Source organism: Saxophila tyrrhenica, assembly GCF_035928015.1.
Source record: "Saxophila tyrrhenica strain CCFEE 5935 chromosome Unknown scaffold_2, whole genome shotgun sequence".
NCBI lineage: Eukaryota > Fungi > Ascomycota > Dothideomycetes > Mycosphaerellales > Extremaceae > Saxophila > Saxophila tyrrhenica.
In genome coordinates this window covers 624,334-648,807 of record NW_027041734.1, presented here as the reverse complement: position 1 = coordinate 648,807, position 24,474 = coordinate 624,334, and the positions used below count along the sequence as shown (strand labels likewise).

The 24,474-nt window shown below is 54.9% G+C and overlaps 12 protein-coding genes across 12 annotated transcripts; 8 read left to right on the top strand and 4 right to left on the bottom strand.

Moving 5' to 3' along the window:
- Window positions 1-391: 391 nt before the first annotated feature.
- LTR77_001315 (uncharacterized protein) lies at window positions 392-1,555 on the top strand (the record flags this gene model as incomplete). Its single annotated transcript, XM_064798577.1, has 2 exons — window positions 392-767; window positions 795-1,555. 2 exons carry the CDS (start codon window positions 392-394, stop codon window positions 1,553-1,555), a joined length of 1,137 nt encoding a protein of 378 aa, XP_064662904.1.
- Window positions 1,556-2,567: 1,012 nt separating this feature from the next.
- On the top strand, window positions 2,568-3,155 carry LTR77_001314 (uncharacterized protein; the record flags this gene model as incomplete). Its single annotated transcript, XM_064798576.1, has 1 exon — window positions 2,568-3,155. The coding sequence occupies one exon, from the start codon at window positions 2,568-2,570 to the stop codon at window positions 3,153-3,155; it is 588 nt and encodes a 195-aa protein (XP_064662903.1).
- Window positions 3,156-3,522: 367 nt separating this feature from the next.
- On the top strand, window positions 3,523-5,414 carry LTR77_001313 (uncharacterized protein; the record flags this gene model as incomplete). Its single annotated transcript, XM_064798575.1, has 4 exons — window positions 3,523-3,592; window positions 3,754-4,447; window positions 4,504-4,544; window positions 4,636-5,414. The coding sequence occupies 4 exons, from the start codon at window positions 3,523-3,525 to the stop codon at window positions 5,412-5,414; spliced, it is 1,584 nt and encodes a 527-aa protein (XP_064662902.1).
- Window positions 5,415-6,165: 751 nt separating this feature from the next.
- TFB1 (RNA polymerase II transcription factor B subunit 1) lies at window positions 6,166-8,145 on the top strand (the record flags this gene model as incomplete). The annotated part of the gene is made up of 1 exon (XM_064798574.1): window positions 6,166-8,145. The coding sequence occupies one exon, from the start codon at window positions 6,166-6,168 to the stop codon at window positions 8,143-8,145; it is 1,980 nt and encodes a 659-aa protein (XP_064662901.1).
- Window positions 8,146-8,504: 359 nt separating this feature from the next.
- On the top strand, window positions 8,505-10,155 carry LTR77_001311 (uncharacterized protein; the record flags this gene model as incomplete). The annotated part of the gene is made up of 7 exons (XM_064798573.1): window positions 8,505-8,578; window positions 8,628-8,947; window positions 9,009-9,112; window positions 9,171-9,252; window positions 9,309-9,341; window positions 9,395-9,926; window positions 9,990-10,155. 7 exons carry the CDS (start codon window positions 8,505-8,507, stop codon window positions 10,153-10,155), a joined length of 1,311 nt encoding a protein of 436 aa, XP_064662900.1.
- Window positions 10,156-10,247: 92 nt separating this feature from the next.
- On the top strand, window positions 10,248-11,941 carry LTR77_001310 (uncharacterized protein; the record flags this gene model as incomplete). The annotated part of the gene is made up of 2 exons (XM_064798572.1): window positions 10,248-10,374; window positions 10,557-11,941. The coding sequence occupies 2 exons, from the start codon at window positions 10,248-10,250 to the stop codon at window positions 11,939-11,941; spliced, it is 1,512 nt and encodes a 503-aa protein (XP_064662899.1).
- A 235-nt stretch (window positions 11,942-12,176) lies between these two features.
- On the bottom strand, window positions 12,177-14,176 carry LTR77_001309 (uncharacterized protein; the record flags this gene model as incomplete). The annotated part of the gene is made up of 2 exons (XM_064798571.1): window positions 12,177-13,605; window positions 13,668-14,176. 2 exons carry the CDS (start codon window positions 14,174-14,176, stop codon window positions 12,177-12,179), a joined length of 1,938 nt encoding a protein of 645 aa, XP_064662898.1.
- Window positions 14,177-14,621: 445 nt separating this feature from the next.
- LTR77_001308 (uncharacterized protein) lies at window positions 14,622-15,832 on the top strand (the record flags this gene model as incomplete). Its single annotated transcript, XM_064798570.1, has 4 exons — window positions 14,622-14,679; window positions 14,746-15,517; window positions 15,590-15,662; window positions 15,716-15,832. The coding sequence occupies 4 exons, from the start codon at window positions 14,622-14,624 to the stop codon at window positions 15,830-15,832; spliced, it is 1,020 nt and encodes a 339-aa protein (XP_064662897.1).
- Window positions 15,833-16,150: 318 nt separating this feature from the next.
- Window positions 16,151-18,011, top strand: LTR77_001307 (uncharacterized protein; the record flags this gene model as incomplete). Its single annotated transcript, XM_064798569.1, has 2 exons — window positions 16,151-16,565; window positions 16,765-18,011. 2 exons carry the CDS (start codon window positions 16,151-16,153, stop codon window positions 18,009-18,011), a joined length of 1,662 nt encoding a protein of 553 aa, XP_064662896.1.
- Window positions 18,012-18,371: 360 nt separating this feature from the next.
- LTR77_001306 (uncharacterized protein) lies at window positions 18,372-20,568 on the bottom strand (the record flags this gene model as incomplete). The annotated part of the gene is made up of 4 exons (XM_064798568.1): window positions 18,372-19,651; window positions 19,702-19,903; window positions 19,979-20,016; window positions 20,481-20,568. 4 exons carry the CDS (start codon window positions 20,566-20,568, stop codon window positions 18,372-18,374), a joined length of 1,608 nt encoding a protein of 535 aa, XP_064662895.1.
- A 50-nt stretch (window positions 20,569-20,618) lies between these two features.
- Window positions 20,619-22,331, bottom strand: LTR77_001305 (uncharacterized protein; the record flags this gene model as incomplete). The annotated part of the gene is made up of 2 exons (XM_064798567.1): window positions 20,619-22,091; window positions 22,143-22,331. The coding sequence occupies 2 exons, from the start codon at window positions 22,329-22,331 to the stop codon at window positions 20,619-20,621; spliced, it is 1,662 nt and encodes a 553-aa protein (XP_064662894.1).
- Window positions 22,332-22,694: 363 nt separating this feature from the next.
- LTR77_001304 (uncharacterized protein) lies at window positions 22,695-24,467 on the bottom strand (the record flags this gene model as incomplete). Its single annotated transcript, XM_064798566.1, has 2 exons — window positions 22,695-23,939; window positions 23,991-24,467. The coding sequence occupies 2 exons, from the start codon at window positions 24,465-24,467 to the stop codon at window positions 22,695-22,697; spliced, it is 1,722 nt and encodes a 573-aa protein (XP_064662893.1).
- Window positions 24,468-24,474: the final 7 nt, after the last annotated feature.

The following is a 24,474-nucleotide window of genomic DNA, read 5'->3' as shown; positions in this document are numbered from 1 at the left end:
CAGTTAGATAGGAGGTTTGATGATGCTGGTCTCACGGTCCTTCGTTGCCACCCGGAAAAGAAACCCTCTCGTCCTCATCATGGCCAGCATCTCTAGAGAAAATTAGGCGAGAAGCGGCCTACTCAACATACACAAAGTTGTCTTCCCCATCCTCAAGCAAAATGTAAGCTACATGTATATACATACATTTTGAGTGTTTGCAGGCACCAAGAAAACAGCATCGCTTCAAGTTGTCGAGCCGTGGCTGGATGTTCTCAAGCCGCCACCTGCCCTTGACATACTGCTCCTTCCGCGAGGTTCTCGGCCGCAAGCACCAACGGTTTGTTCAATCTTCTACCTGATTTTGAAGCATCTCAATTGCTCTTGTAACAGAGGTTATCCGTTTATCGTCATGCCAGATCGCATCGATAAAAGAAAGGAGTCTGTTAAGCCCAAGCCCGTACATGGCTCAACTGAAGGTGCTGCTGGAGAGTCGGAAAAGCAGAAGAGTGTCTCGCAAAGGACTGTGGGACGACAAAGGCGAGAAGCGATCCAGAAGATTATCAGTGACGACCGCGCAAAACAGACTGCCCATCGCAACGCCCAAGGACCTGGCCGCATCATCACTAGCGATGATAATGACAACGACGCTGCGAGCGTTCCACAGGATACCATAGACAGTGCATTGCAGCGGAATTCCATATCTCAGCACGCATTCCCAAACCCGTATGCCTTCGACGTTACGGGAAACAGAGGCAAGATGCCCGCGGTCGATGCTCAAGGGCCAGGTTAGCAGACTGTCCCTCGACCACTAGGGAGCCCTTTCGTCGCCACTGCTCAGCATCGAGAGAGCGATCCGCAGCGACAGCGTCAAGCACAGCAGCAGACGAGAGAGCTAGACGCAGCACTTGGCCTCCATCGGCTGCAAAGTGCTTTCCCATTCTTGCAACCAGGCTATGTCTCTGACCGAGGGGACCGACCAGACTTCATGCAGAATGTCGACCTGCAGAGGCAGCCCAGTTCCAATCAGACTCCACATCGAGTGGAGAGGCCGTCTTCAATTCCCGTAATTGTCAACAGCGACTCGGCGAGTGTGACACTCGCAACAGCGCGAGCTCTAGGATCTGGCTATGAGCACATCATAAATTCCGCAGAGCCGTTCGGGCCAACGTCGAGCACTGCACAGCTGCAGGTTTCCGACGCACCAGAGATGATGCTCACGCAGCCGGCGACTGAAGACGGTCGGCCCCCCGGACAGATGGCTTATGTTTCTCAAAACCAGATGCTTGAGTATCATCCAGCCCAGCCATCTAGCGCTGAAGACCAGATATCCATGGACCTTGTTGCAATCGCCAGCGCAGGTACGCCAGCGGAGGAGGAAATCCTCGACTTTGTGAATCAGCTGCTAGTAACAGAGGACGAGGATTCCTATCAACCTGTCGCCGACGTTGCCACCAGCAGCGAGGAGACGGGAATAGAGGAAATTCTCGAATACGCCTCCCAGCTGCCGCATACAGAGGGCGAAGACTTGTCTGACTTTGACTTTGGGTTTGACACAGGCAGTCAGCAGTCTTGAATATCTTTCCAAGCATGCGACAGATATCTGTGTCTACCGTCTACCATATTACCTCACGTCGTGCTCGTCTTCCACCCATCACGCGAAATGCTCGTGGCTCGCGCTCGACGGTCTTTATCTCGTCAGGATGTAAGACCTCATTTGTATAGAAACGACACAAAGGACGAATGAAGTGCTGTATATCGCATGACAGGTGTCACTGGCCGATCCAACGCATTTCCATTGCACCCGGTGTCGTGTGATTGGGATGGTGTTGTTCTCGCCAGCACAACAGGTGAGGCGCGTGTGCAGATCGATCCCGACGCCAGATCCGGAAACTTCATCAAGGGCCGAGCCAATAGCCCCACAGATAAGTGGACAAGTTTAATTACACGATGAAATTTCTGCCGCCTTTCTGCAGGAACATATGCAGAATCCATGCGAACCACGCAGTCGTGTCCGAACGCAAAGACATCCGCTGGCCGACTCGCTCGCGAACACTTCGCCGCGCGCATCCCCAGAAAGCTGCAACGCGTGCTGTAGGTTTCGACAGATCAACAGGACGGCCGCTTGAGACGATGTTTTCGGGAAGGGGGATTTAGGAGGCTTCAAAAGGAAGCGCTTGAAGAGACAGGGGCCGCAGATGGAACACGTCGTCGCGAGAACAGGCCGAGCCCTTATCCACCGCCAACCGCACTACCCCCGTCCGTAGTCTAGCCGCTCACGTCGTCGACAGGCCCGGTGTGAGACGCGATTTGCCAGCGACTCGTCGTTTCACCTCAAGTTGGAATTACACAGGATGATCCTAATGCGCTGGGGCGCCACATCCCCTTCTCATATCCATGGCGACGCTCTCTTTGCTTCCAGTTTTCTTCTTTCTTCTCCCAGGTCATCAACTACAATCATCTTTTGCGCGCCGTTGAGTCTTTCAGTCACTCTTTTAACCACACGTTCATTACCCTTCAGTCCTTCACGACAGCGCAACGAGCAAACGACCCAACCGCTTCTCACCAACCGCATCACATCAATCAAGATGCAGCTCACCAGCGTTGTCCTCGGCGCCAGCCTGGCCTTGATGGCCCACGCCGTTCCCTTCCACGAGCACTCCCACTCGCACCTCCACCACGCGCGCAACGCCGACAAGTTCCCGATCCACATCACCAACAACTGCGGCAGCGACAAGGAGTTTGCCCTCTACCAGATCACCGGAGACTTCCAGATGCTGCAGATGTCCGCCGGCCGCAAGATCTGCAACGGCGAGACGCACACCCTCCACGCGCCCTTCACTGGTCTTGGCCTGCGCCTCTCCGGCAATGCAGACTGGCCCACTGGCGACCAGTGGAACCCGCAGGCCCTCGCCGAGTTCGGCTACAGCAGCTACGACGGCATGGACGGCACCGCCTACAACCTCTCGTTCATGGAGGGTGCGGCTGAGGACATCGGCGTTTCCATTACACCAGACAACAAGGAGTGCGGTCCCAAGTCGTGCACGTCGCCCTCGACCTGCGGGCTCAGCCAGGGCTGGACCAACCCCGATCAGACCGCCGACGGCAGCCCGGCCGACACCGTGTGCTACCACGGCAAGACTGGCTTCAGCGTCGTGTGGTGCCCGTCGTCATAGGAGGGTTCCGGGATGGAATCGATACGCTTCTTGTTATGATCTTGATCTTTTCGGATGGGGTGTTTGCGGGGGCTAGATGAGTCGAGACAGGATACATATCCAATGATTTTTGAGTCGCATGGAGTATATCGTTTCATTGCATCCTCTCCTGTGTTGTCTGCTATGTTTCCGTTGTCGGTGACATGAGCTGAAAGCCTCCCAGCCCCTGCGTCCATTCCAATGCCGCTCAACCTGACAGGTATGTTGTCCGCAAGCGGGAGACACTTAAAGCTCCCAACCGCACATTTCTGCCAGTCTTCTCCGAGAAACGATTACTACCAGAAAGGCCACATCGTTCTCGTCTGGGTGCTGTCATGGCTTTGAGAGGATGCCTCATGTTGTCCAACTTGACCCGAAGTCACCACAACTCTTGCATACTGTGTCGAGTGAAGTGTATGGTAAGTGCGAGTGTCTCTCTACTTCCTTCTTCTGGAGAGAGAGACTTCACGTGTTTTCGCGCGTAACACGCGATTTGCCAAGGCCCTTCAGGCAGATTCTGGAACAAACATCGACCTCATCTTCCTGCTTCGAGGTTGACACACTCGACATCGCGCCGCAGATCAGGACACCCGGTGGATCACGGCCGCGATGGCGAACTTCTGGGATCTTCCAAGGCCGGTCAGGGATCATATCTACCGGCTGCATTTGGTCAGAGAAGACAAGATTAACAAGGCCGAGCACGACAAGATCGCTACGCACTACAGCTATCATCGGGATAGGCGAACGCGCGCACCATCAATCTGCGGTGTGTCAGAAGATGCAGACGAAGAAGCTGCGCCTATTTACTACAGCGAGAACCACTTCGAATTCAAACGCTACTCGTCGGTGTGGTACCTCCCCGACATTGCGGTGTTCCTCTCATCAACGAGTACAAGCCACGCGCGGCTCATCCGAACCCTCTCCGTGGACTGGCCGGACCGCTATGCCAGGGAGGCTTTCTTAGAGGTCGCAAAATTGGAGAGGCTCGAGAAGCTGCTTGTTGGAGTCGACGAGGCCGGTATGGTGCAAAGCATGGCCAAGAGACGACATTATCAGCATTGGTATCAGAGCTTGGGAGCATCCCCGCAGCAACAGCTTGCCGTCCAACGCCATCCTGGTATGACCGGCCTCCTTGCAATCACGGGAGTTCCTCACGTGGAGTTCGTGAAGACGCACGGCTACTCTGGGGAGGAGACCGCGGGTCCAATCGCCGGTGGCTATCTCGAGACCGAAGTCGTGCCGAAGCTGATGGCTCACATAGCACCCAAGCCCAGGTACGTGGCGCAGCACTCTCTGGTAACGACGCACAGGAAGCTAATGCTCGACACAGGAAGAAGAAGGGCAAGTTTCGATTCTTGGACCTACCTCCTGGTGAGTAGCCACAGATGCCTACGTGCGTTGTGGCTCGCGCGGCGACTCTGGTTCAAGACGTTGCTGAGATTGATCGCTGACTGCATTCCAGAGCTTCGCAATCGTGTCTATTCCCTGCTTCTCCGTATGGAAGGGCCCGTCCATCCTTCCCCGAAGCCACCCAGCTCCACTGGGAGGAAGGAGAAGACCGGGCCATGCTCCGCTCTGAGTATCCTGGCCGTCAATCGTGAGGTGCACGATGAGACTGTCGGCATCTTCTACCATTACAACCAGTTCGAGTTCTACTTCCCAACACAGCTCCATGCTTTCTTGCTCAGCCTCAGTCCGCAACGTCAGAGCTTCATTCGAGACATCACCCTGCATTATCACAATGCCAAGAGCGGCGGCATCGATCTTGCGGAACTCACTTTCCCAATGCTCAAGCAGCTGACTGGTCTACGACGATTGCTCGTCAAGCTCGAGACAAAGGCCTGGGGGCGGAGTTGGTGGCACCACAACAATACTTTCGGACTCCGAGACGGCAATCCCAGCGCGCTACCCGGCATGAAACACCTTTTCAACCTACGAGGCATTCTCGATATCAAGGTCGATGATACCGAGTTGCAGAGCCGCATTGACAAGTCAAAGAAGGACGACAAATGGCCAAACTTCCCAACGAACAATGCGGCGAGCAGTCACGTCAAGCTCGAGCTCATCCTCAAGCACTTCAACGATGCGCTTGCCGATGCCCAGAAAGGGAAGGTCAATACGAAGCTGCTCGAGGACGACGAGTGGCATAAGAAGAAGGACTTCCCAGCGATTGATGAACACGAAGACGAAGATGAAGATGAGGATGAGGATGAGGATGAAGATGAGGATTGGAAGCCCTGAAAAATGTGCATGGCAGTTCGTCTTGCCATGGACTTCTACGACGGCGGTCTGGCTTCGACGGTCTGGGAGATGAGCCCATGGGAAGATCTGTACTGTTGTTCTAGCGAGGCGTATGGGGTAATGCGGCACCGGAATGTGCTGTATGAAGGGGCGTTACTCTAACGAGGAGGCTAGGCATTTTGCTCTTGTAACTTTGTCAGCATGGCTTGCAAGGTACGTGTATACACATACATCGTACCGACGCACGTACGACAGTCAACGTATTCTATCGGACACTGCCTCTCTTTTCGTACATGGTCACTCAAGCAAGTGACAGTAACAAGCGATCCAGTGCGGAGGTGTTGTATTGTAAGCGGTCGATGAATCTCGGAGTCTTCTTCGAGACCCAATATCCTCTCAAGCGGCCACATGATTCTCGTTGGCAGGCTCTCGCTATGGGGAGAAGACTTACCACAAGTCTCGCTCTCCTTCTCCGTGACACAATCGCCCATTGTCGAGCCTGCTACTGAGTCACATTCTTTGATAGGGTGAGAGTCTCATGCGGACCTTTCGCCTCGTCCTCTCTTCTGCGAGGAACAGTCTCCGCCCCAATAGTCCTGAGCAATAACTCATTACAGTCCGCTTAGGAACACGTGAAAAGAAAAGAATACAGGTGAGGTGAAGTGAAGCCGCACATGCAATCTCAGCCAATCACCTGCCTATCTTGGACGCCAAAGGCAACCAGTCTCGCTTGGAATCGATGAGCACAACCATGCCTCCTACACCCACCGCCGCCGTTCTATACAAGAAAAAGGATGGCAGCCTCACGATCTCGCCGGATCACAAGTATCTCTTCTGGACCGGCCAGGGCACCTCATCACCCGCCTTGACGATTCCCGTCGGCGACATCACCAACCTCCAGCAAACACCTGCTACTTCCGCCAAGGTCGCCCTCAAGGTTTTTGTGAAGGAGGAGAGCCATGTCTTCTCCTTCACCAGCAAAGACCGTGCGAAGAAGGAACAGGAGGAGGTGACGGACACGCTGAGGAATACCATTGCCGCTGCGAAGGCGCCGACTGCAGCGGCCCAGCTTCAGCCCGCAACGACACCATCTGGTGATGGTGGTCAGCAGAATGGCGGCGACGCAGGTCAGTCGGCAGCAATGGCTATCGCGAAAGCGATATCCTCGAAGCAGGCGGATGAAGGCTGGTACGATGACAGCAAGCTGAAGTCGGACTTCCAGCTGCAGCGATCATTATTGGAGGCGAACAAACCGTTACAGGCGCGCTTCAACGAGGCCTTGAAAGACAGGCCAGAGAGCGTGTCGATATCTCAATTCACCACCCAATTCTGGTCTGCAAGACTCCATCTGCTGCGAGCCCATGCTATCGAGAAGGCACAGAAGCAGGGCGAGTACAATGTACTACCTGAGATCAGATTCACGCGAAGGCAGGCTGAGAAGGAAGGCGATCCGGATATCAAACAGCTGCACATCACAAAAGAGCAGATCAAGCTCATCTTCCGGCAGTATCCTGTCGTGAAGGAGGCCTACGATGAGAATGTCCCGCCTCTGGATCCTGGTGGCTTCTGGCAGCGCTTCTTCAGCTCGCGTTTGCTCAAGAAGCTGAAAGGAGAGAAGATCACACAGCAGGACCCTCTTGACTCCGTCATGGACAAGTACCTGGAGCGACGCGAAGCCGGACCTGCCAGTATTGGCTACATCCCACACTTTATCGACCTGGAAGGCAACGAGCAGAACCACAGTCAACGCAAAGGCAACAGACCGGACCAAGATATGCGGCCGTCCTCTTTTGACAAGGTTCCGCTGCTTCGGGTCCTCAACAACTTGTCAGAGAAGATGCTGTCTCATGTCGCACCTGAGGATGGCGAAGCACACGCGCCGATAGGCATGGACGAGGAAGCTTTCGAGCAGTTGCGGCTTCGTGATCTCGCAATGGACGACCAGGACAACAGGGTCAAGCTAAGTATCCGGGAACCTGGCCAGCTCGGTCACGGCGATGCACACGACGATCTATCTGCGGAAGCAAAGCTCTACATGCAGCAGGATCCGGATCAAGTCATTTCAGGCCTGCGAGAAGGTTTGCAACCATCACAACTCGGTGCCGACAAGAGTGGTACCGTGCGCCTGGACAGAGCTGTTAACTACCACAGCGACTCTGATTCTGGGTCAGAAGACGAGCGCACTCCCAAGCACAAGTCCACCAATGGCAAGAAGTCCAGACGACGAGTAGCGGTAAACTCTCACTCCGCCATCGCATCCGCAACCTCCTCAATCCTGTCTTCCGTTGCCACCCGCCGCGCCACCTCTTCCTCAGACCCCAGCTCCCTCAACGGCTTCTCTCAGCAGACCTTCGACCAACTCACCATCACCCACAACACCACCACCGAGTTCCTCCACTACTTCTGGACCCTCTTCCTCTCCGGCAACCCCGCGCACGTGACGGAGCTATCGCAGCTCGTCAGCACGCTGGACAGGAGTCTAGACCGCATCACCGCTGTTGCCGAGACGGCGGAGAAGGAGCGGCAGAAGAAGATTGAGGGGATTGAAAAGCAGTACCGTGAGTATGAGCGAAGGACGGGGAAGCGGAGGAGGGTGGATCACGATGAGGTGCCGGGCGGGAAGAGGGTGGTGAATGAGATGGCTGCGCCGACGATTAAGGCGCTGCAGATGGCGGCCGAGAGGTATAGGCGGGAGTTGGAAGTGCAGAGTAAGGAGGCTGGGGGTGCGTGAGGACCGGGCATTGCGTCCATCTTGCTTTCACGAATGTGTCGTTGAGATCCCGGCATTAATACCAAGAATTACTCGAACGACTGTCTTCGTTGCGAGCCTCTTGCTCTTCTGCTGTGCGTTCAGCACGTTGAAACAGTGGACCTCGGCAGGCGTCGCGCAGCTCGCGAACGCGCTTCGAGCTCTCAGCACCTCACTTCTACCACGCTCGCCGAGGTGTCAGAGATTATAGGTCAAATACCACACCATTCAAGAGTAAGACACAAAGTCCGCTTCGCCCATTTCCTCTTTCTGCTTTTCTACACTTCTCAAGATCAACAATCATCCTCATCCCCAAAAGCAGAAAGGCCAGGACCTCAACCATGTCCGCCTTCACAGCCGAGCACAAGAGTCATAGCTTCGAGGGCAGTCTGATGCCCTGGGCGGAACCTTCATGGTATTTTTTATCAGGCATGTCGTCCAACGACGAAGCTGACGACTTCCAGGCACACAAGACCCTCACCATACTACAACGACTCCCACCGCCATCTCCGGGATGTGATCCGCAAATGGGTCGTCGACAACGTCGACACCGAGACCTGGGAGGCCGCCGGCGAAGTCCCCCGCTCCATCTACCACAAATGCGCCGCCGACGGGCTTCTCGTGCCCATTAGTTTTGGCCGCAAGATTCCGGCTGAGTACGCCAATTACCCGATTATTGGCGGGATTAAGGCGGAAGACTGGGATGGGTTTCATGATTTTGTGCTTTGGGATGAGCTGTATCGCGGTGGAGCGATTAGTTCGATCTTTGTTGGGTTGACTGTTGGTATGTACTTTGTAATGGGGACGAGGAAGGTGGGTGGAAGAGGTGCTGATGGCTGCGTTAGGGGCGCCGCCTCTGAGAGAGTATGCGAGTCCGGAGTTGAAGGCGGAGATTTTGCCACAGATTTTGAATGGAGAGAAGAGAATTTGTCTTGCTATTACAGAGCCGGTATGTTGGCAAGGCCTGGGAGCTGCTTGAAGTGCAGAAAGGTACTGACGGTGACCAGTCGGCCGGTAGCGATGTACGGAATATTACGACAACCGCGGAGAAGGACGGCGATGTCTACGTGGTCAATGGCGAGAAGAAGTGTACGTCTTCTAATGTTGAATCATGGGTGTTGAAGCGGACTAATTGGTCAACGCAGGGATTACGAACGGCATCTTTAGCGACTACTTCAGTACGCACACGTCCTCTATCCACTCTCACAGCTCTAACTCTTATTACCTACAGTGACGGCGGTCCGCACTGGCGGCTCAGGAGCAGGCGGCATCTCAATGCTCCTAATCAATCGCCATCTGCCCGGCATCAAATGCCGCAAAATCGAAATCGGCGCAGGCAAGCTCAGCGCCACAACCTACATCACCTTCGAAGACGTCCGCGTACCCGCGAAGTACCTCATCGGCCAGGAGAACGCCGGCTTCCGCCTCATCATGAGCAATTTTAACCATGAACGCCTCTGGATCGTCTTCCAAGCGCTCCGCGGCGCTAGGACGTGCCTGGAAGATGCGATGAAATGGGCACAGAAGCGAGAGGTGTTCGGGACGGTGTTGATTGAACAGCCGGTGGTGAGGCATAAGTTCGGTCTCTGTGCGAAAAAAGTCGAGGGACTGCAGGCCTGGACGGAGCAGGTGGTTTATGAGCTTGATCAGTTGAGTGAGGCAGAGGGGAATCGGTTGCTAGGCGGTGTGACTGCTTTGCTGAAGGTCGAGGCTGGGATGGTGGGGAAGTTTGTTGCAGACGAATGTGTGAAGATCATGGGAGGGTGAGTCTTACCGTGAAATTGGCGAGTAAGACGAGATTATGTGCTGACGAGGTTCTGTTGCAGGCTTGGCTTAACGAAGACCGGCCAAGGCTCAAGAATCGAGGCCATCTCGAGAGGTGTCATTGGGTTGATCGTGCCGGGCGGCTCAGAAGATGTGATGATCGATCTAGGTGTTCGAGAGGCGCTGAAGTTGAGTCGGGCACAGCAGAAGGCGGCGGCGAAGCTATGAACGTCCTCTGTGTCTTCTGAGAAGTCTGTTCTAGTTGTAAACGGATCAATTATGGTGACTCGTGAATCTATGCTCCTTCCTGTTCGAGCGACATGTGCGTTCGCCGAGAACGGAGCAATGCGCATGTCGCCTTCGTGCGGAGAACAACGACCACGAACATTGGACCGTGGATACCTCGGGCCCATGAAGACTTGCACTCTTCAATCAATGGAGACAAAGGTAGGTCTGCTTTTCAAACTGTAGATGTTCTAAGAGCTGAGAAGAAACAATGATGCTTCGATCATTCCTCCTGTGGGCGTCCATATTCCTCAGGACTTATGCCATCACCCAACCATCTGCCAGTTTCGACTACATCACCCAAGAGATTGATTTTCTCGCTCCCCTCCATGAACGTCTAACAGGCTCGCCAACACACTGGGCTGTCATCGACCGTATCCAAGCACAACTCGAACAACTCGGCCTCGAAATCCAGTGTGACGACCTCAAGTTCACATACTACGATGGCCCTCTCTCCGAACCCAGTATCCACATCAACGGCGAAAGCGTACCGGTTACCTCTTACTCAAAGTATTCCGGTTTCACGGATGCAGACGGCGTCAGTGGTCAACTCGTTGATCTCACCACCTCATCTCTAACACAGATGCCCGACTGGAAGAAAGCCAGCGGTAATATTGCTCTGACCAATATCACGAACCTGGCGTACGATCTACCAGATCTGCTTCCTGTATGGCCTGGCTCGCCGCCGTGGGAGGTGCAATACGGCAGTCCGGAGGTAAATGCAGAAGTGCTTGTGCACAACCTGACTGTCGCCGCGGACGCAGGTGTCAAAGCTGTAATCTATGCCTGGCAGAACGCTTCCACTGGCTTGGTTGAGGGACAATGGGTTCCATTCCACAACCTCTACCAGGGCGTTCCTACGCTCTTCGTCCAAGGCGAATACGGCGGCCTCGAGAAGCTCCAGCAAGCTACCAGCGACGGCGCCGAAGCGCAAGTAACGCTCGAAGCCCAGATGCAACCCGGTCGAACAGCTCGCACGCTTTGGACAGTTATCCCCGGCACAGACCTCAAGAACGAATCCGTAATTTTAAACACGCACACCGACGGGACCAACCTCATCGAAGAAAACGGGTACATCGCCCTCCTAGCCTACGCCGCCGAACTCGTCGCCAATCCGCCTCGACGCACAACTGTTCTTCTGTTCGTAGGCCAGCACATGCACTTCGAAGCCTTTGCGCAAGCGCCCCAGCGCGCGACGAGTCGATGGCTCAACCAGCATCCAGAGTACTGGGCCGGTGAGGGGCAGAGACATGCTTTCGGGTATGGGGGGCAGTTGAAGGGGGTTGTGGGGTCTTGTGTTGAGCATTTGGGGGCTGTGCATTGGGACGAGTCGGTTGAAGATGATCGATGGTTTGCTACGGAGCAGATGGAGCCAGAGCTGCTCTATGCTTCGACGCCTGAGCTGAACCGGCTGTTGAGGGAGCAGTGGGTGGGTGCTGAGCCGAATGTGACAAGGGTGTCGAATCCGGTTGACTCCGAAGGTCCCCAGGCTGGGGAGGGCTATCCGTTCTATCTCGTCGCCATACCTAATATTAGCCTTGTCACCAACCCAAGCTATCTGCTCAAGATCTGGCCGCACAGCTTCGACGAAAAGCGCCTGATGGACTTGCATGCCACACGACGACAGATTGACAGCTTCTTCCGGGTGTGGAAGGGCATGGACATGATGAGCGCTGAAGAGATGGGCGTGCAGAGTTCAAATGGAACACAGCAGGCGTTGCATGTTTGAGAGGTAGCACGGTTCCCGATAGAAATGCGTCGAGCCGCGCTGCTCCCAGTATAGCTTCAACACGTTGCTTAATCTGCCTCCTCACTTACTGTCCGTTACTCTTCCTGGCCTGAGTACCCGGTGCGAGTCGACTGTCGTTCCTGGACTTGATGGCACCATCTCTTCGCAGACCTATGGGTGTCTCCAGGCTTTTGCAAGCGAAGTCCTGATACTCACCTTCCGCGCCGCTCATGTCCTATGGGAAATAGAAATGCACAAATAGCCCAACCTCCTCTTCCTCGCCCACACCTCCTGCATCATTCGCATCATGTACCGAGTTCGGACTCCTTGTCCTCACAAGAAAACTCTCGTCCTTCACCATCCTCCCTCCAGTCGCGGCAACGAACTCAGCACTCCAGCCCTGATTAGCCCACGCCGACCCCGGACACGCAGACGCCGCTTGCTCAACTATACTTGACAGCTCGGCAGCATGCGCGACATCTTCCGCACTGGCAGTCCTGGCACCACCTTCTGGCACCAATGCCTCACGCAACCATCCTGGCAAACAGTCGGGTTCAAGTAGTAGATTTGACAGCAGCAAGACCCAGACATCCTCTTCCCATCCCGCCAGCCGTAGTTGTGCAAGATCTGAAGTGCCAGCGTTTGCAGCGATACCGTGCAGAAAAGCTGGCGGTAGCAGAGAGTGGCTGTCCAGAAATGTCGTGAAGGCAGCAAGGGTGAACAGATTGGAGCCGCTGGGGACCACCGGAGCTGCCGAAGACTTTTGCGCGCGATAGATCAGGCCGCGGGTATACGCTTTCAGCGCGGCGAGAATGGTTGTAGTGATCGTGATCTGAGAGTTGCGGTAGATAGAGGCGTAGTGCTGTTTTATGTTCTGTGGTTCTGTGGTCGGTGTGGTGGACTGAAGGGTCTGTAGCTTGGGTGTGAGAGACGTCGCGATCATGCGGGCGATGTGAGGGAGGTAACGACGTCCGCTTCCGTCCACATCCGTCAAGTACGAGAGTGGTTGTGCAATGAAGGCGAATGGGAGGCCGCGCTCATGGCGGAGAACGTAGGTGAGAAGTTCAAGTAGAGATTCCGGAAGTTGCTTGAATATCTGCGGTCGATTGGCAAGCCCAGAGCTCGTCTGCGACAATACCTCGGGTTCTTTCAGGTCGGAAGTAGCTTTCTCGGAATTCCAATTGCCTTGTTGATTAAAGAAGCCAGGATGAAACGGTCGTAACTCCTCCTGCAGTAGTTGAGGTGGAGCTTTGAGCGTCATTGAGACGATATCGTTTTCGTTCTGTGCTGTGCAGAAGCCATAACCTATCAAAAGCTCGCCGTTGCTCTTGGCCCCGTAGTTGTTGAACACCTCGCTTCCGGCTGCGACGCCTTCACGTTCGCCAGCTCCTGCCAACTTGATGGTGAAGACGCCGAGATCAAATGTCCAGTCGACTCTAGATTCATGACTGTGATTGGCTGCGTCCAAGCCGGGGAAAAGTACTGGGAAGTGGAGGTCTTCAGCTGGAGTAGAAGACATGTCCAGTAGCACAGCTTGCCGCCTCATACTCCCGTTCATCGATGAAGACTTGTAAGCTGCCCAGTATTTGCCGGATTGTGGTCTCAAGGTACGAGAAGAGAAGGAGCGAGATGTGTACATGGACACTGCCCAGAGGAAGAGGTGCCTGCGAAAGAATAAGATGTGAATATGAAGAAAATTTTACTTACCATGCTCGAATCAACTTACCATGTGTACGGTTTGCAGTCGATTCCTGCTTCTTGCAAAACCGCAATGCCATGATTGTAATAGCCCCCGTAAACATTCTGTCGCGCAATGACAGTGTGCCACACATCTGTACCATCCAGCCAGGCAATATCTTCTGCACTGTCGAAGAACAGTGCCTGCGTCAGTTCGCCGTCCGGACTCGGCAGTGCTTCCAGATACGGTTTCCAGAAGCTCTGCTCGCGATTGATGTACTGAGCCATCAGATAGAAATAGCCTATTGCCTCGACCTTGAAGCGTTGGCGTTGCTGTTTAAACACTGGATATGCGTTATCTACAAGAGCATTGAGGTAGGACAGTGCCATTGAATGAGGTGTTGAGGCGATGGTGGTTGCAGGAGGTATGGGCTTGGTCGCCCGTAGATGGACGCCAGACTCGTTGTCCTGTAGAATCCTGATGTCCGAATGGAGGTATGCGCCATTAGAGCTGAGCCAGGCCTCCAGCGCCTCTGTTTGTGGATTTGCTGCTGCCATCTTGAGACAGACAAGGTTCTCTCACCAGAATCGAAGTCGGAGTGTTAATGGCAGGAGAGGAAGTCGAGAAAAGATGGACGAAGTCTGAAGTGCACGGACCGTCTCGCCTTCCAACACCGTCCCCTTTAGTGAGCCTTACAAGTCTTACATCCCATCGTTGCTTCAGTCTTCTTTCGCAATATATGGCGCCCGCTGGCCGTCTTTCGGTCAGGTATGCCCGGAAGATAGCCACAAGGGAGTTGACCACTGTCTGGCAGGCATAACGCCTAAGTCCGTGGAGATCGATCCAGGTTGCATCATTGAGACATTCATCCTTTCAATGGCTTGACACTCGCCACGCGTAAGTTAAATGAAACATAAGTATTCCTTTTCTTCCAGTCTCCAAGCAAGAATCACAGGAAGACAACTCTTGCGGACGCACAAAGTCGACAGCTAGCTACCGACAATGGCCTCCAAATCCGCCGTCGAGGTCGTCTTCGGGGCGATGACCTTTGGGCACGCCGGTAAGCATTCGACCCGGACACACTCCAACTACGTCCGTAGCCGCCTGGCTGCTAACAAAGATACAGGTGGTCAACAAAGCCGAGTGAACGACCTCAACACAGCTGGCGAGATCCTCGACATCTTCACCAAGCATGGCCACAAGGAAATCGACACGGCTCGCGCATATGGCGAAGGTACCTCCGAATCCATGCTCGGCGATCTGGACTGGCAGAAACGAGGTCTTGTCATGGAAACCAAGCTACACGTTACCAAGGGCAGAGAGGTGCCCGCAGGCTGGGACCCGAATATCTGTCATCAACCGCAGCCGCTGCGGGAGAACCTCATGAAAAGCCTCAAGGAGCTCAAGACAGACAAGATCGATATGTACTACCTCCACCAGCCGGACCGATTCACGCCCTTCGAAGTCACCATGAAAGCCGTCAACGACCTCTACAATGAGGGCTACTTCAAGCGCCTCGGCATCTCAAATTACCAAGCCTGGGAGGTCGCTAAGATCTGCGAGATCTGCCGTTCCAATGGATGGAAGCAACCGGACGTCTACCAGGGTGTCTATAATGCCCTGCACCGCTCCGTGGAACCAGAGCTCTTCACATGTCTGCGTCACTACGGCATGGCGTTCTATGCCTACAATCCATTGGCGGGCGGGTATCTTACTTCTCGCTACCACCGTGAGGACAAGGACAACGAGATCGAGACTGGTGCGCGGTTCGATCCCAACCGCTGGCAAGGCAAGATGTACCGTGCTCGCTATTGGCGCGATGAGTACTTTGACGCTTTGGATCTGCTTCGGCCAGTGGCGAAGAAGCATAGTCTCACGGAAGGCGAGTGTGCGATCAGGTATGTGTCTTCCTTGAGACCCTTCTACTCCAACCCAAAGCTCGAGACACCGGCTGACCTCTTCATTATCAGATGGATGAACCACCACAGTATGCTGAAGCGGGAGCACAAGGATGCCATTATCATCGGGGCGAGTAGTACAAAGGTAAGCTCCGCCAGTCCTCTCGCGCTTGTCTGAGACTGACGATGAGGGTGTAGCACATGGAAGAAAATATGCTTGACTTCGAGAAGGGCCCGCTGCCGGATGATGTTGTAGAAGCTCTTGATCAAGGATGGGAGGGGTGCAAGGGCATATCAATCAGGTACTGGCATTGATCGGTGGATGTCAAAGGCTGCTGTATTGAATCTTGATTTTACATCGCTAGCATAAGCCGTTGTCCATCGTCGCTGTGTTGAACGCTGGTCTTGTTGAGAAGAAGATCATGAACGACCGCTCGCTCACTCTCCGATAACGGTCAGCGCTAAGCCTTCATCAAGCAAGGGCAAGCGCTGCCATCAAGCTTTTCTTGTAGCGTGGTCTGGGCCATGCAACGTGAACGTCGACAGATAAGACACAGACAGATCTCGTATTAGATATGAATGTCGTCCCCTCCCACCTCCAGCCGCATTGCGGCACGCCAAACATACGGCACGATGATGGACTCCGATGACCTTGACAACTCCGGGAAGCACTCCGGCATCACCGTTTCACCAACATGGTCGACCCCATCACCAGAACACCTACCCGGCCATGAAAACACCGACCTCCTCACCACCCACGAACACCGCGACCTCACACGAGGCCTCCACCAACGCCACATCTCCCTCATCGCCATCGCCGGCGCCATCGGGACAGGCCTCTTCCTCGGTCTCGGCAGCGCGATCCAAACCGCCGGACCTGCTGGAGCTCTACTGGGCTACGCCACCGTCGGACTCGTGGTATGTACGGTGCAGTTCGCGCTCGGGGAGGTAACGGCGCTCTTGCCCGTTACAGGGAGCTTTGTGCGGCATGCGGAGTTTCTTGTGGATCCGGCGATGGGGTTTGTTGTTGGGTGGAATATCGTGTATGGTATGTAACCGTTCTGTTCCCCCTCTATGCGTCGCCGCTGTGTCTCAGATCCTAAGGGCTGCGCGAGCTTCTTAGCCGAATTTGCCTAGAAAGCATATTCAGCTTTCAAGCACTCGCCTTTGACCTTGGTCTTGGACATAGTGACCGCCGTGAAACTCGTAAGACACGAGTTGGGTGACTCTAACTCTGCATCGAACAGGGAACTGGCTGTCAATCCCAGCGGAGATCTCAGCGATATGCGTGTTATTCCAGTACTGGCTCCCGGACCTCAATCCTGCGGTCTGGATTGTGTTGACAATAGTACTGACGTTCGTCGTTGGCATGGCTTTGGTCCGGGTATACGGAGAAGTAGAGTTCTGGTTTGCTCTGCTCAAGATTGTGTTCATCGTCTTCCTGATCATCCTAGGCCTGGTCATCTCCCTCGGAGGCGTACCGGGAGTTCCGAGGAAAGGCTTCCAGTACTGGCACAAACCTGGCGCGTTCGTCGAGCACATTGGCACTGGCGACTGGGGCCACTTCCTCGGATACTGGGCAGTGATGTCGAGTGCTGTCTTCAGCTTTGCTGGGACTGAATCGTTGGCAATGGCAGCAGCTGAAACTCGCAATCCTCGGCAAGCGGTCCCTGCTGCTTGTAAGCGAGTGTTCTGGAGAGTGCTGGTGTTCTACATATTAGCTGTGCTCGTCGTCGGGATGCTCGTCCCCTCCACCGATCGAAGGCTCAACGGCTGGTCCGGAACAGCGACGCAGTCGCCTTTTGTCATCGCAGCGGGGGACGCTGGAATTCCTGCGATAGCATCTGTCGTCAACGCCGTCGTAATCACCTCCGCGTGGTCTTCATCGAATCAAGCACTTCTGTCCGGGACTCGTGTCCTCTACAGTCTAGCCCTGAAAGGTCAGGCGCCGAAAGTACTGCTTCGAACAACAGCTTGGGGCATCCCGTATGTCTGTGTCCTCGTCCAGACGGCGTTCATGTTTCTAGCGTTCATGTCGCTCTCAAACGGCGCCTTGACGGTGTTCTGGTGGTTTGTCGATTTGACGGCTTGCGGCGTCCTGATCAGCTGGATCTCCATCCTGGTCAACCACCAACGCCTGATCATGGCAATGAAGAAACAGAAGATACCGCTATCCGAGTTACCCTGGCACACAGGCTGGACGCGCTTCTCCACGCCAGCAGCATTAGTCCTCAGCGTCATTATCCTGCTGACAGGCGGCTACCCAGTCTTCACGAAGGGGAATTGGTCAACGAGCGGTTTCGTCTCATCGTACCTGGACATCCCGCTGGTACTGCTGGCTTTTGGGCTTTGGAAGTTCTTCAACAAGACTAGCTTCATGAAGCTTGAAGATGTTCCGTTGCGAGAGGCGCTAGACGACTACTTGGAGAATCCGGAGGAGAAGGAGCCGGCTTCGAAGGGCTGGCGGAAGGTCGTGGGAATTTTGTGGGATTGATGTTCACCTACACTGGCTTATACGTACGATCACTGCCTCGTACTCCGTCTTCCAAGCTGCGCACCGCCATCAGTAGCCTTCTGTGGCAGGCGTCTGCCGTATGCCGCCTGCCCGGCCCCGAATCGTGCTCACGAGGCGTCCTTTCGTGAAGCATGAATCTCCTTCACCCTGGCCGTTAGAGGCGCCGCTGTAGTCTCCGTCCTGGACCACGGCTTCAGGGCGTGGCACCGAGAACAGCCCAGGCTTGCTCCAACGTACGGGGCTCCGTCTTCATCAGATTGTCCCTATAATCCTCTGCAGCTCCCGCCGAACGCCTTGTGGTTGAAGACGGGACGTCTCGGCCTCTCCATTGACCCCTTCTCAGCCCTCGAGATCTCTAAAGAGTTCCTGCTCCATCTCCCTCGGACACAGCTGACCAAACGACACATACTGCCCATCCGAGAACGCACCACCCCTCTGCTCGCCATCCTGCCCGGCGACAACCGCCGCCATGAACTTCCGCGCATGCGGCTGCACCCACATTCTCGGCCACGCTGCCTCTCGAAGCCCTTTGTCGCCATTATGGTGGATCATCACCGGAATGCGGTCGAGGCAGAGATTCGTGTACAGCGGGACTTCAGACCATTGCTGATCGGCCTCGCCAATCTGGCGCTGCGAAATCGGAGGTTCGGTCTTTGAAATATCGGCTGGGATCTCGGGAGTAGCTCTGTTGGGGCAGTCGAAGTGGCCGGTGCGATCTTTTGCTTGATCCTGGATGTCGCCGTTGTGTCTGATGTAGCGAGAATCCTCCTCTGAGTTTACAGTCTGCTGTCCTAGCTCGGAGAAGTAGTCCAGTCCGATAGAAAACTCGTCTGGTTTCCCTGCCTTCTGTTCCATTGGCTCGTGCGTGAATGAAGGATTCAAGGGATCGTCAATAATAGTTCCCTCGATCTTGCTCGGTGGCACCTTCAGCTTTCCTCGAGCCTTGTCAAGGCTGGTGAGATGACGACGACGCATAACTTCTCGTTGAAATTCTTGCTCGCCCAGGATGGTATTGAAGATGCTTTGGTCGCTGCCGTGATACATGAAGTCCGCGCCTCGGCTGCCGTTGTCCCACTCAGGGTGGTCCTGAATCGCATCGACTTTGGCTTGTGCTCGCCTAAACATCTCACGCATGTCCTTCACGGGGCCAACGACGTATCCAGAGTTCAACCAGCGCTGGCGGAGGCTGGTGTACTTGTTGCGGCCCATAATAGTATCGGTGTTAGTCCCGTACACATCATCAGGCAGTGGGGTCTCTGGCATTGGATAGCAGGCAACTGTGTGGACCTGGTTAGGTGCACAGCGCTTCCCGGATCCAAAGATGATCGTTTGCCGGATCCCCTCCGCATCGTAAGCCTTGCCCAAGCGGTCCGACAGACGCTTGTTGGCCGCCGCATTAATCGAGTGGTATCGACTGATAAGCGTGTCTTTCCGCAGTTGGAACCAGATGTCTGCCTCGAGGTGAGCCTGCTGGTTTCGGGCATTATCGTAGTAATCAAACGAACCATATGCGTCCATCATCAATACTAGGTCATTGTCTCGAGACGCATCTTGCGCTTGTAGCCATTCGAGAACGCCAGTGATCTTGGCGATATGGCTACCTCCGCCGAGAAGTCCGCCTGGTCAAACTTGTGAGTGAATGATCAGTCTGGAAACGGGAGGACCATACCTGTATTAAAAGTCTTATTTAACGATATGAGCGTCGGGATCGGATAGTCCAGCGCCGTCGCCGTAATAATGGTCTTGCAAAGGTTCACCTCTTCGTTCGAAGCAGGTAGTAACAGGTGCAAGTTCTCCGCCCGCTGGGCCTCTGGTTGCTCATCCTTCGACTCAGCAGTACCTGTTCTTAGACTCGGCAGATTTGACGGGCTCTGGAGGCCATGCTGATGTGGGAACCCCTCATGTCAGTGAACCTGTCCTTTCATCCGTAGGAAGGTGGCACATACCCGACCAAGCCCCAGCAGTATGAACCCCCCAAGCACCACTCCCAAAATCAGCAGGACCTGCCGGCCCCTCGCGCTCGACCCGAGAATCATCTCCCAAGCTCAAGGCGAACGTACAGAGTGGAAAATCTACCAGACGGCGTTGCGGTGTAGTCCTGATGGCAGAAATGTCACTCGAAATCACACAAAAAGCAGGAGAAGTTGGACGGACCAATCATTCGCGCCTCGAGTCAAATGCTCCCCCGCGGATATTGGCGATCCCACACGGCGCCACAAGTGAGAGAAACAGGGTTCCGGATCTGCCGTGCGCCCAGGCCCGGCCAGGAACTTGAAACACTGCGGTGACGAGGCGGCGGCGTCTGGGGATTACGAGGGCGTGGCGGTGGGCGGGCGTGGCCGGAAGTGGCGGAGTGCACACATAAGGCACACCTACAGGCACCCATATGCGTTGTTGATTGCTAAATATGGAGGACGACGTGGCCATTGGCAACACATCAACGTGTACCATGAGGCTTCACTGCTGCATCGCCGTCTTCGTCGTCACCGAAGTCTGCGAGTAAGAAGCGTGGGAGATACCTATGGTAGTCGACCATGCTGGACGAGAGGATGGACTGGCAACATAGGTGAACAGCGTAATCTATACTCAATGAACCAACGGCAATACCCAAGCGCCCTTCCCATCCCGCCAGATCTCCTCATGATACGCCTCACAAACATCATCAAACTTGATCCAGTTGTCTCCCCCACTAGACCCCAACGCCGCATACCCATTCCTCGCCCCTCCCTTCCAGATGTCGTAAGGCCAGAACTCCCGCGCCGTAGCATTATCATACCCCGAGTAGGCAATCGGCACCACAGGCGCGTAGATATGTGCATCCAGCAGCGTTCGCGAGTGGTTCTGGAACCAGATGTTCGGCCACCACGTTTCGCGCAGCGATTTGAGGCCGTTGCGGTGGGCGTTGTGGTGGATGATCGCTGGAGTGACACCTGTCCAGACGTCGGTGAAGAGGGAGACGTTGCGCCAGCTGGTCCAGCGCGGGAGGTCTTTTTCGTAGGAGAAGGTCCAGAAAGGCGGTAGGGAGGCGTCGATATCTGCTTCGATGCCTTGTAGATGGCCAGTGGTCGGGTCAATACTGCGAGATGCTTGGACGTCGCGGAGCTGCGCTTCATCGTTGAAGTGCACCCACTCAGTGTCGTCTTCGGCGAAGACGGTATTGAGCCCGATCTTGCTCTCGTAGTCCACGCCAATGCCGAACTCGAAGTTGCCGTCCTCGCGAGTCTTTGCTTTCTCGACCACTTCTGTCAGATGCTTTTCGTTGTAATTGCGATTTGCCGGTGGGCCACGCCACTTGTGCTGCATCTTCTGCCTGGCAGACATGGAGTCACGCCGTAAGACCTCCCGCCACACTTGCTGGTCGCCGAAGATATGACTGAAGATGAACTGATCACTGCCGAAGTTTCGCTCCTTCTCGGCCTGCGCCAGCGCCTGCCCAAACATCTTCCGCATCGCACGAAGAGTGCCCATGCCGACTCCAGAGTTTAAGAACCTTTGCCTGTACTTGATGTACGGATTCTCTTCGTTTCCAACGTCAGTATCCGTCTCAGGCCCATAGATGTCCTTCGGCAAATTCGACTCTGGCACAGCATAACAAGGCGGGTCGTCAAAAGTCCACGGCCAGCACCTCTTCTGACACCCAAAGATAATCTCCTGCCTAATCCCATACTTCTCAGCCGCCGGCCCCAGCTCGTTGCGAATCCTCTGATCCGCTCTCCGGTTAACGTCAAAATACCGATCAATCAGCGTCTGCGGCCGGAGTTGAAACCAGATATCAAAGCCATCGACCATGAGCACCAGGTCGTCCTCGTGGGTCTCGTCAAAGGAGGCGAGGTACTCGTAGACACCGGAGATTTTCGCCAGGTGGGAACCGCCTTCCACGAGACTTCCGTCGCTGAAGTCCTTCTGCCAGTTGATGATGGCTGGACTCGGGTAGCCGAGGATTGCGGCGCTGAGGAGGACTTTGCACAAGTTGGGGTCCGCTTTGCTCGCCGGTATGACCACGTGTAGGTTTGACGGTTTTTGCGTGGCAAGTTCTGTCGCTGTCGGTGGGAGTAGTGGCTGCCGTGCGTTAGTCTGACTGCTCACATCTGTGCGTGAAATGCCACTCACTCTCGCGATATAATGTATCAAAAACAGCACCGTCAGAACAAACACAATCACCGTACTCTTCTGTCCCTGCCATAACCCCATAAACCCATCCCTCTGCCCATCCACCACCGGCCGTTTCGCTCCCACCCCATTCGCAGCGCCGTTGGGCGTCGTGTGCTCTACACCATCGCCGCTGTTGATGCGTCCCATGAGAAAGTTCCGCGATGAACAAACGTACTTGTCGCTATGTCACTGTGATAGTATTTTCAGTCTTCCGAGCATGATCCCGTCGCATCCGACAGCCCGAAAGACTCGACTTCAATGTTACGGTATTGGTTCCACAGCGAAATGAAGAAGTTTGAAAGTTATCACCGCCCGCGGGAAGCTTTGCCTTGACTTTTCTTGGCGCGTCTCAGGGGCACGTCGGTGGTCTCCGGTGGTGGCGAACTTGAATCAGACAGTTTTGCTGGTCAAAGCAAAATTAGAAATGCACATGGTTACGAGGCACATTGAGGCTCATCAGAATGTGTACACATAGGCTGTGATCTTGGTATCATTGCATCTGCGAAACTGCTACGTAACAATCTCCGGTTCTGGCTTCGCGTCCTCCACCGTCTCCTCCGGCTTCTCGTCCGGCTTCTCCCCCTCATCATCCTCCTCCTCATCCTCCTGCTCCTCCTTCTCCTCCTTAGGAGGAGCGTGGTAGTACTCCTCATTCATAATTTCAAAAATATGTTCCTCATGAGGCTTGCACAGCTTGTTCCAGCTGAACCAGCCCCCGTCATCCGACCATGCGCCTCCTCTGCCGTTGAATGAAATGTCCTGTGCGTCCTGAGGTTCTGCGTTATACCACGTCAAGCCATTAATGGGAACGCCGGATATGGCTTCGCCGTCGAGTTTCCGTGCGGCCTGCCGCAGTTCGCTCGCTCGTGTCTGGAACCATAACCTCTGCCACCAAAACCTTCGCAAGGCCTTCTCGCCGGATCCGGTGAAGTGGACTGAGACGGGGATCTGGCCAGTCAAGGGGTTGTAGAGGAGCTCAACTTCTGACCAAGATGTCATGGCGTCGGTGCTGGCGTCGTCGCTCGAAGCCAACGCGTGAAAAGGCGGCCGAGAATGGCGGATGTCGTCTGGTAGCTGCATGACATGCGGCCTCCAAGTTTGAGGTCGACTGAATGTCACCTGCGTCCGTTCCGGCTCCCACGAGTCCTCTGGCCGCATGAAGATCAGGAACTGCTTGTAGAAAGCGACTGTCTGGAACGCAGTAGACTCGTAGTCGATCCCGATGTGATACTCCGTCTTGTTGGCAGGATCGAGTTGTGGCTCATTTCTCACAATCTCAATGTCTGTGTAGTTCCACTCAATGCCAATGCGCTTGCTCTTGGCCTCCAACAGCAGCTCGGGTCTGTGTGTGAGCCTGGCATATTCCTGCTCGCCGAAGATGTTGGCGAAGTAGAACTGGTCCGAGTCGGTCTCGTACTTTGTGTGGATCGCTTCCAGCGTTGAATTGAACAGATCTCTCACGTCCTTCACGGGCCCAAAAACCGTGCCGGAGTTGAGCCATCGTGGCATGAACATATCAATGTGAATTCGAGACGTCTCCGGTCCAAATGCGTAGTCGGGTAATGTGGCCTCGGGGACTGCCCAGCATGCCGGACGACTATAATCAACCGGCCAGCAGAGCTTGTCAGGGCCGAAAATGATTGTCTGCCTCATGTCTTGGGCCTCGAAAGTTGCATCGCCGTAAGTCTTGCGCATGCGGTCATCCGCCGCGCCATTGAGAGCGTAGTATCGTTTGATAAGGACCTCTGGTGGCAGCTTTGCGAGGGGTCAGTACTCATCACTCCAGGCTTGGGAGGCTGTACGAACCTGGAACCAAATATCATATCCATCCACAATCAGCACAAGATCCTCCGCATACTCGCTCGACGCCTGCAGCTGCTCCAAGTACTCCAGAAACCCACCCACTTTGGCAATGTGCTGCTTGTAGGGATCCTCCAAATCTTCCGGATCGTCGAAGTTGATTAGCACTGGGGTAGGGTAGCCCAGTATCTGCGCCGACAGCAGAAGCTTGCACAAATCTGGTCCCGAGCTCGTGGCGGGTATCAGAAGATGTAGTCGGCCTTTGGTCGCATGCACAACCTCCTGCTGTCCTTCAGAGGAGAAGTCTCCTACGACCACTGGTGTGATGCCTGCGAGTGCATTCTCCGTCTCTGGCCTCGAGCTCCGCCAGATGACAGCAACGAGAATCGCCGCAAGTACGAAGGTCAAGGCGGATCTCGAGGGTTTGGAGGACAGCAGGGACCAGAAGGAGCCTTCATGGCGACCGAAAGCGCGCGGGAGCATGAGTCTC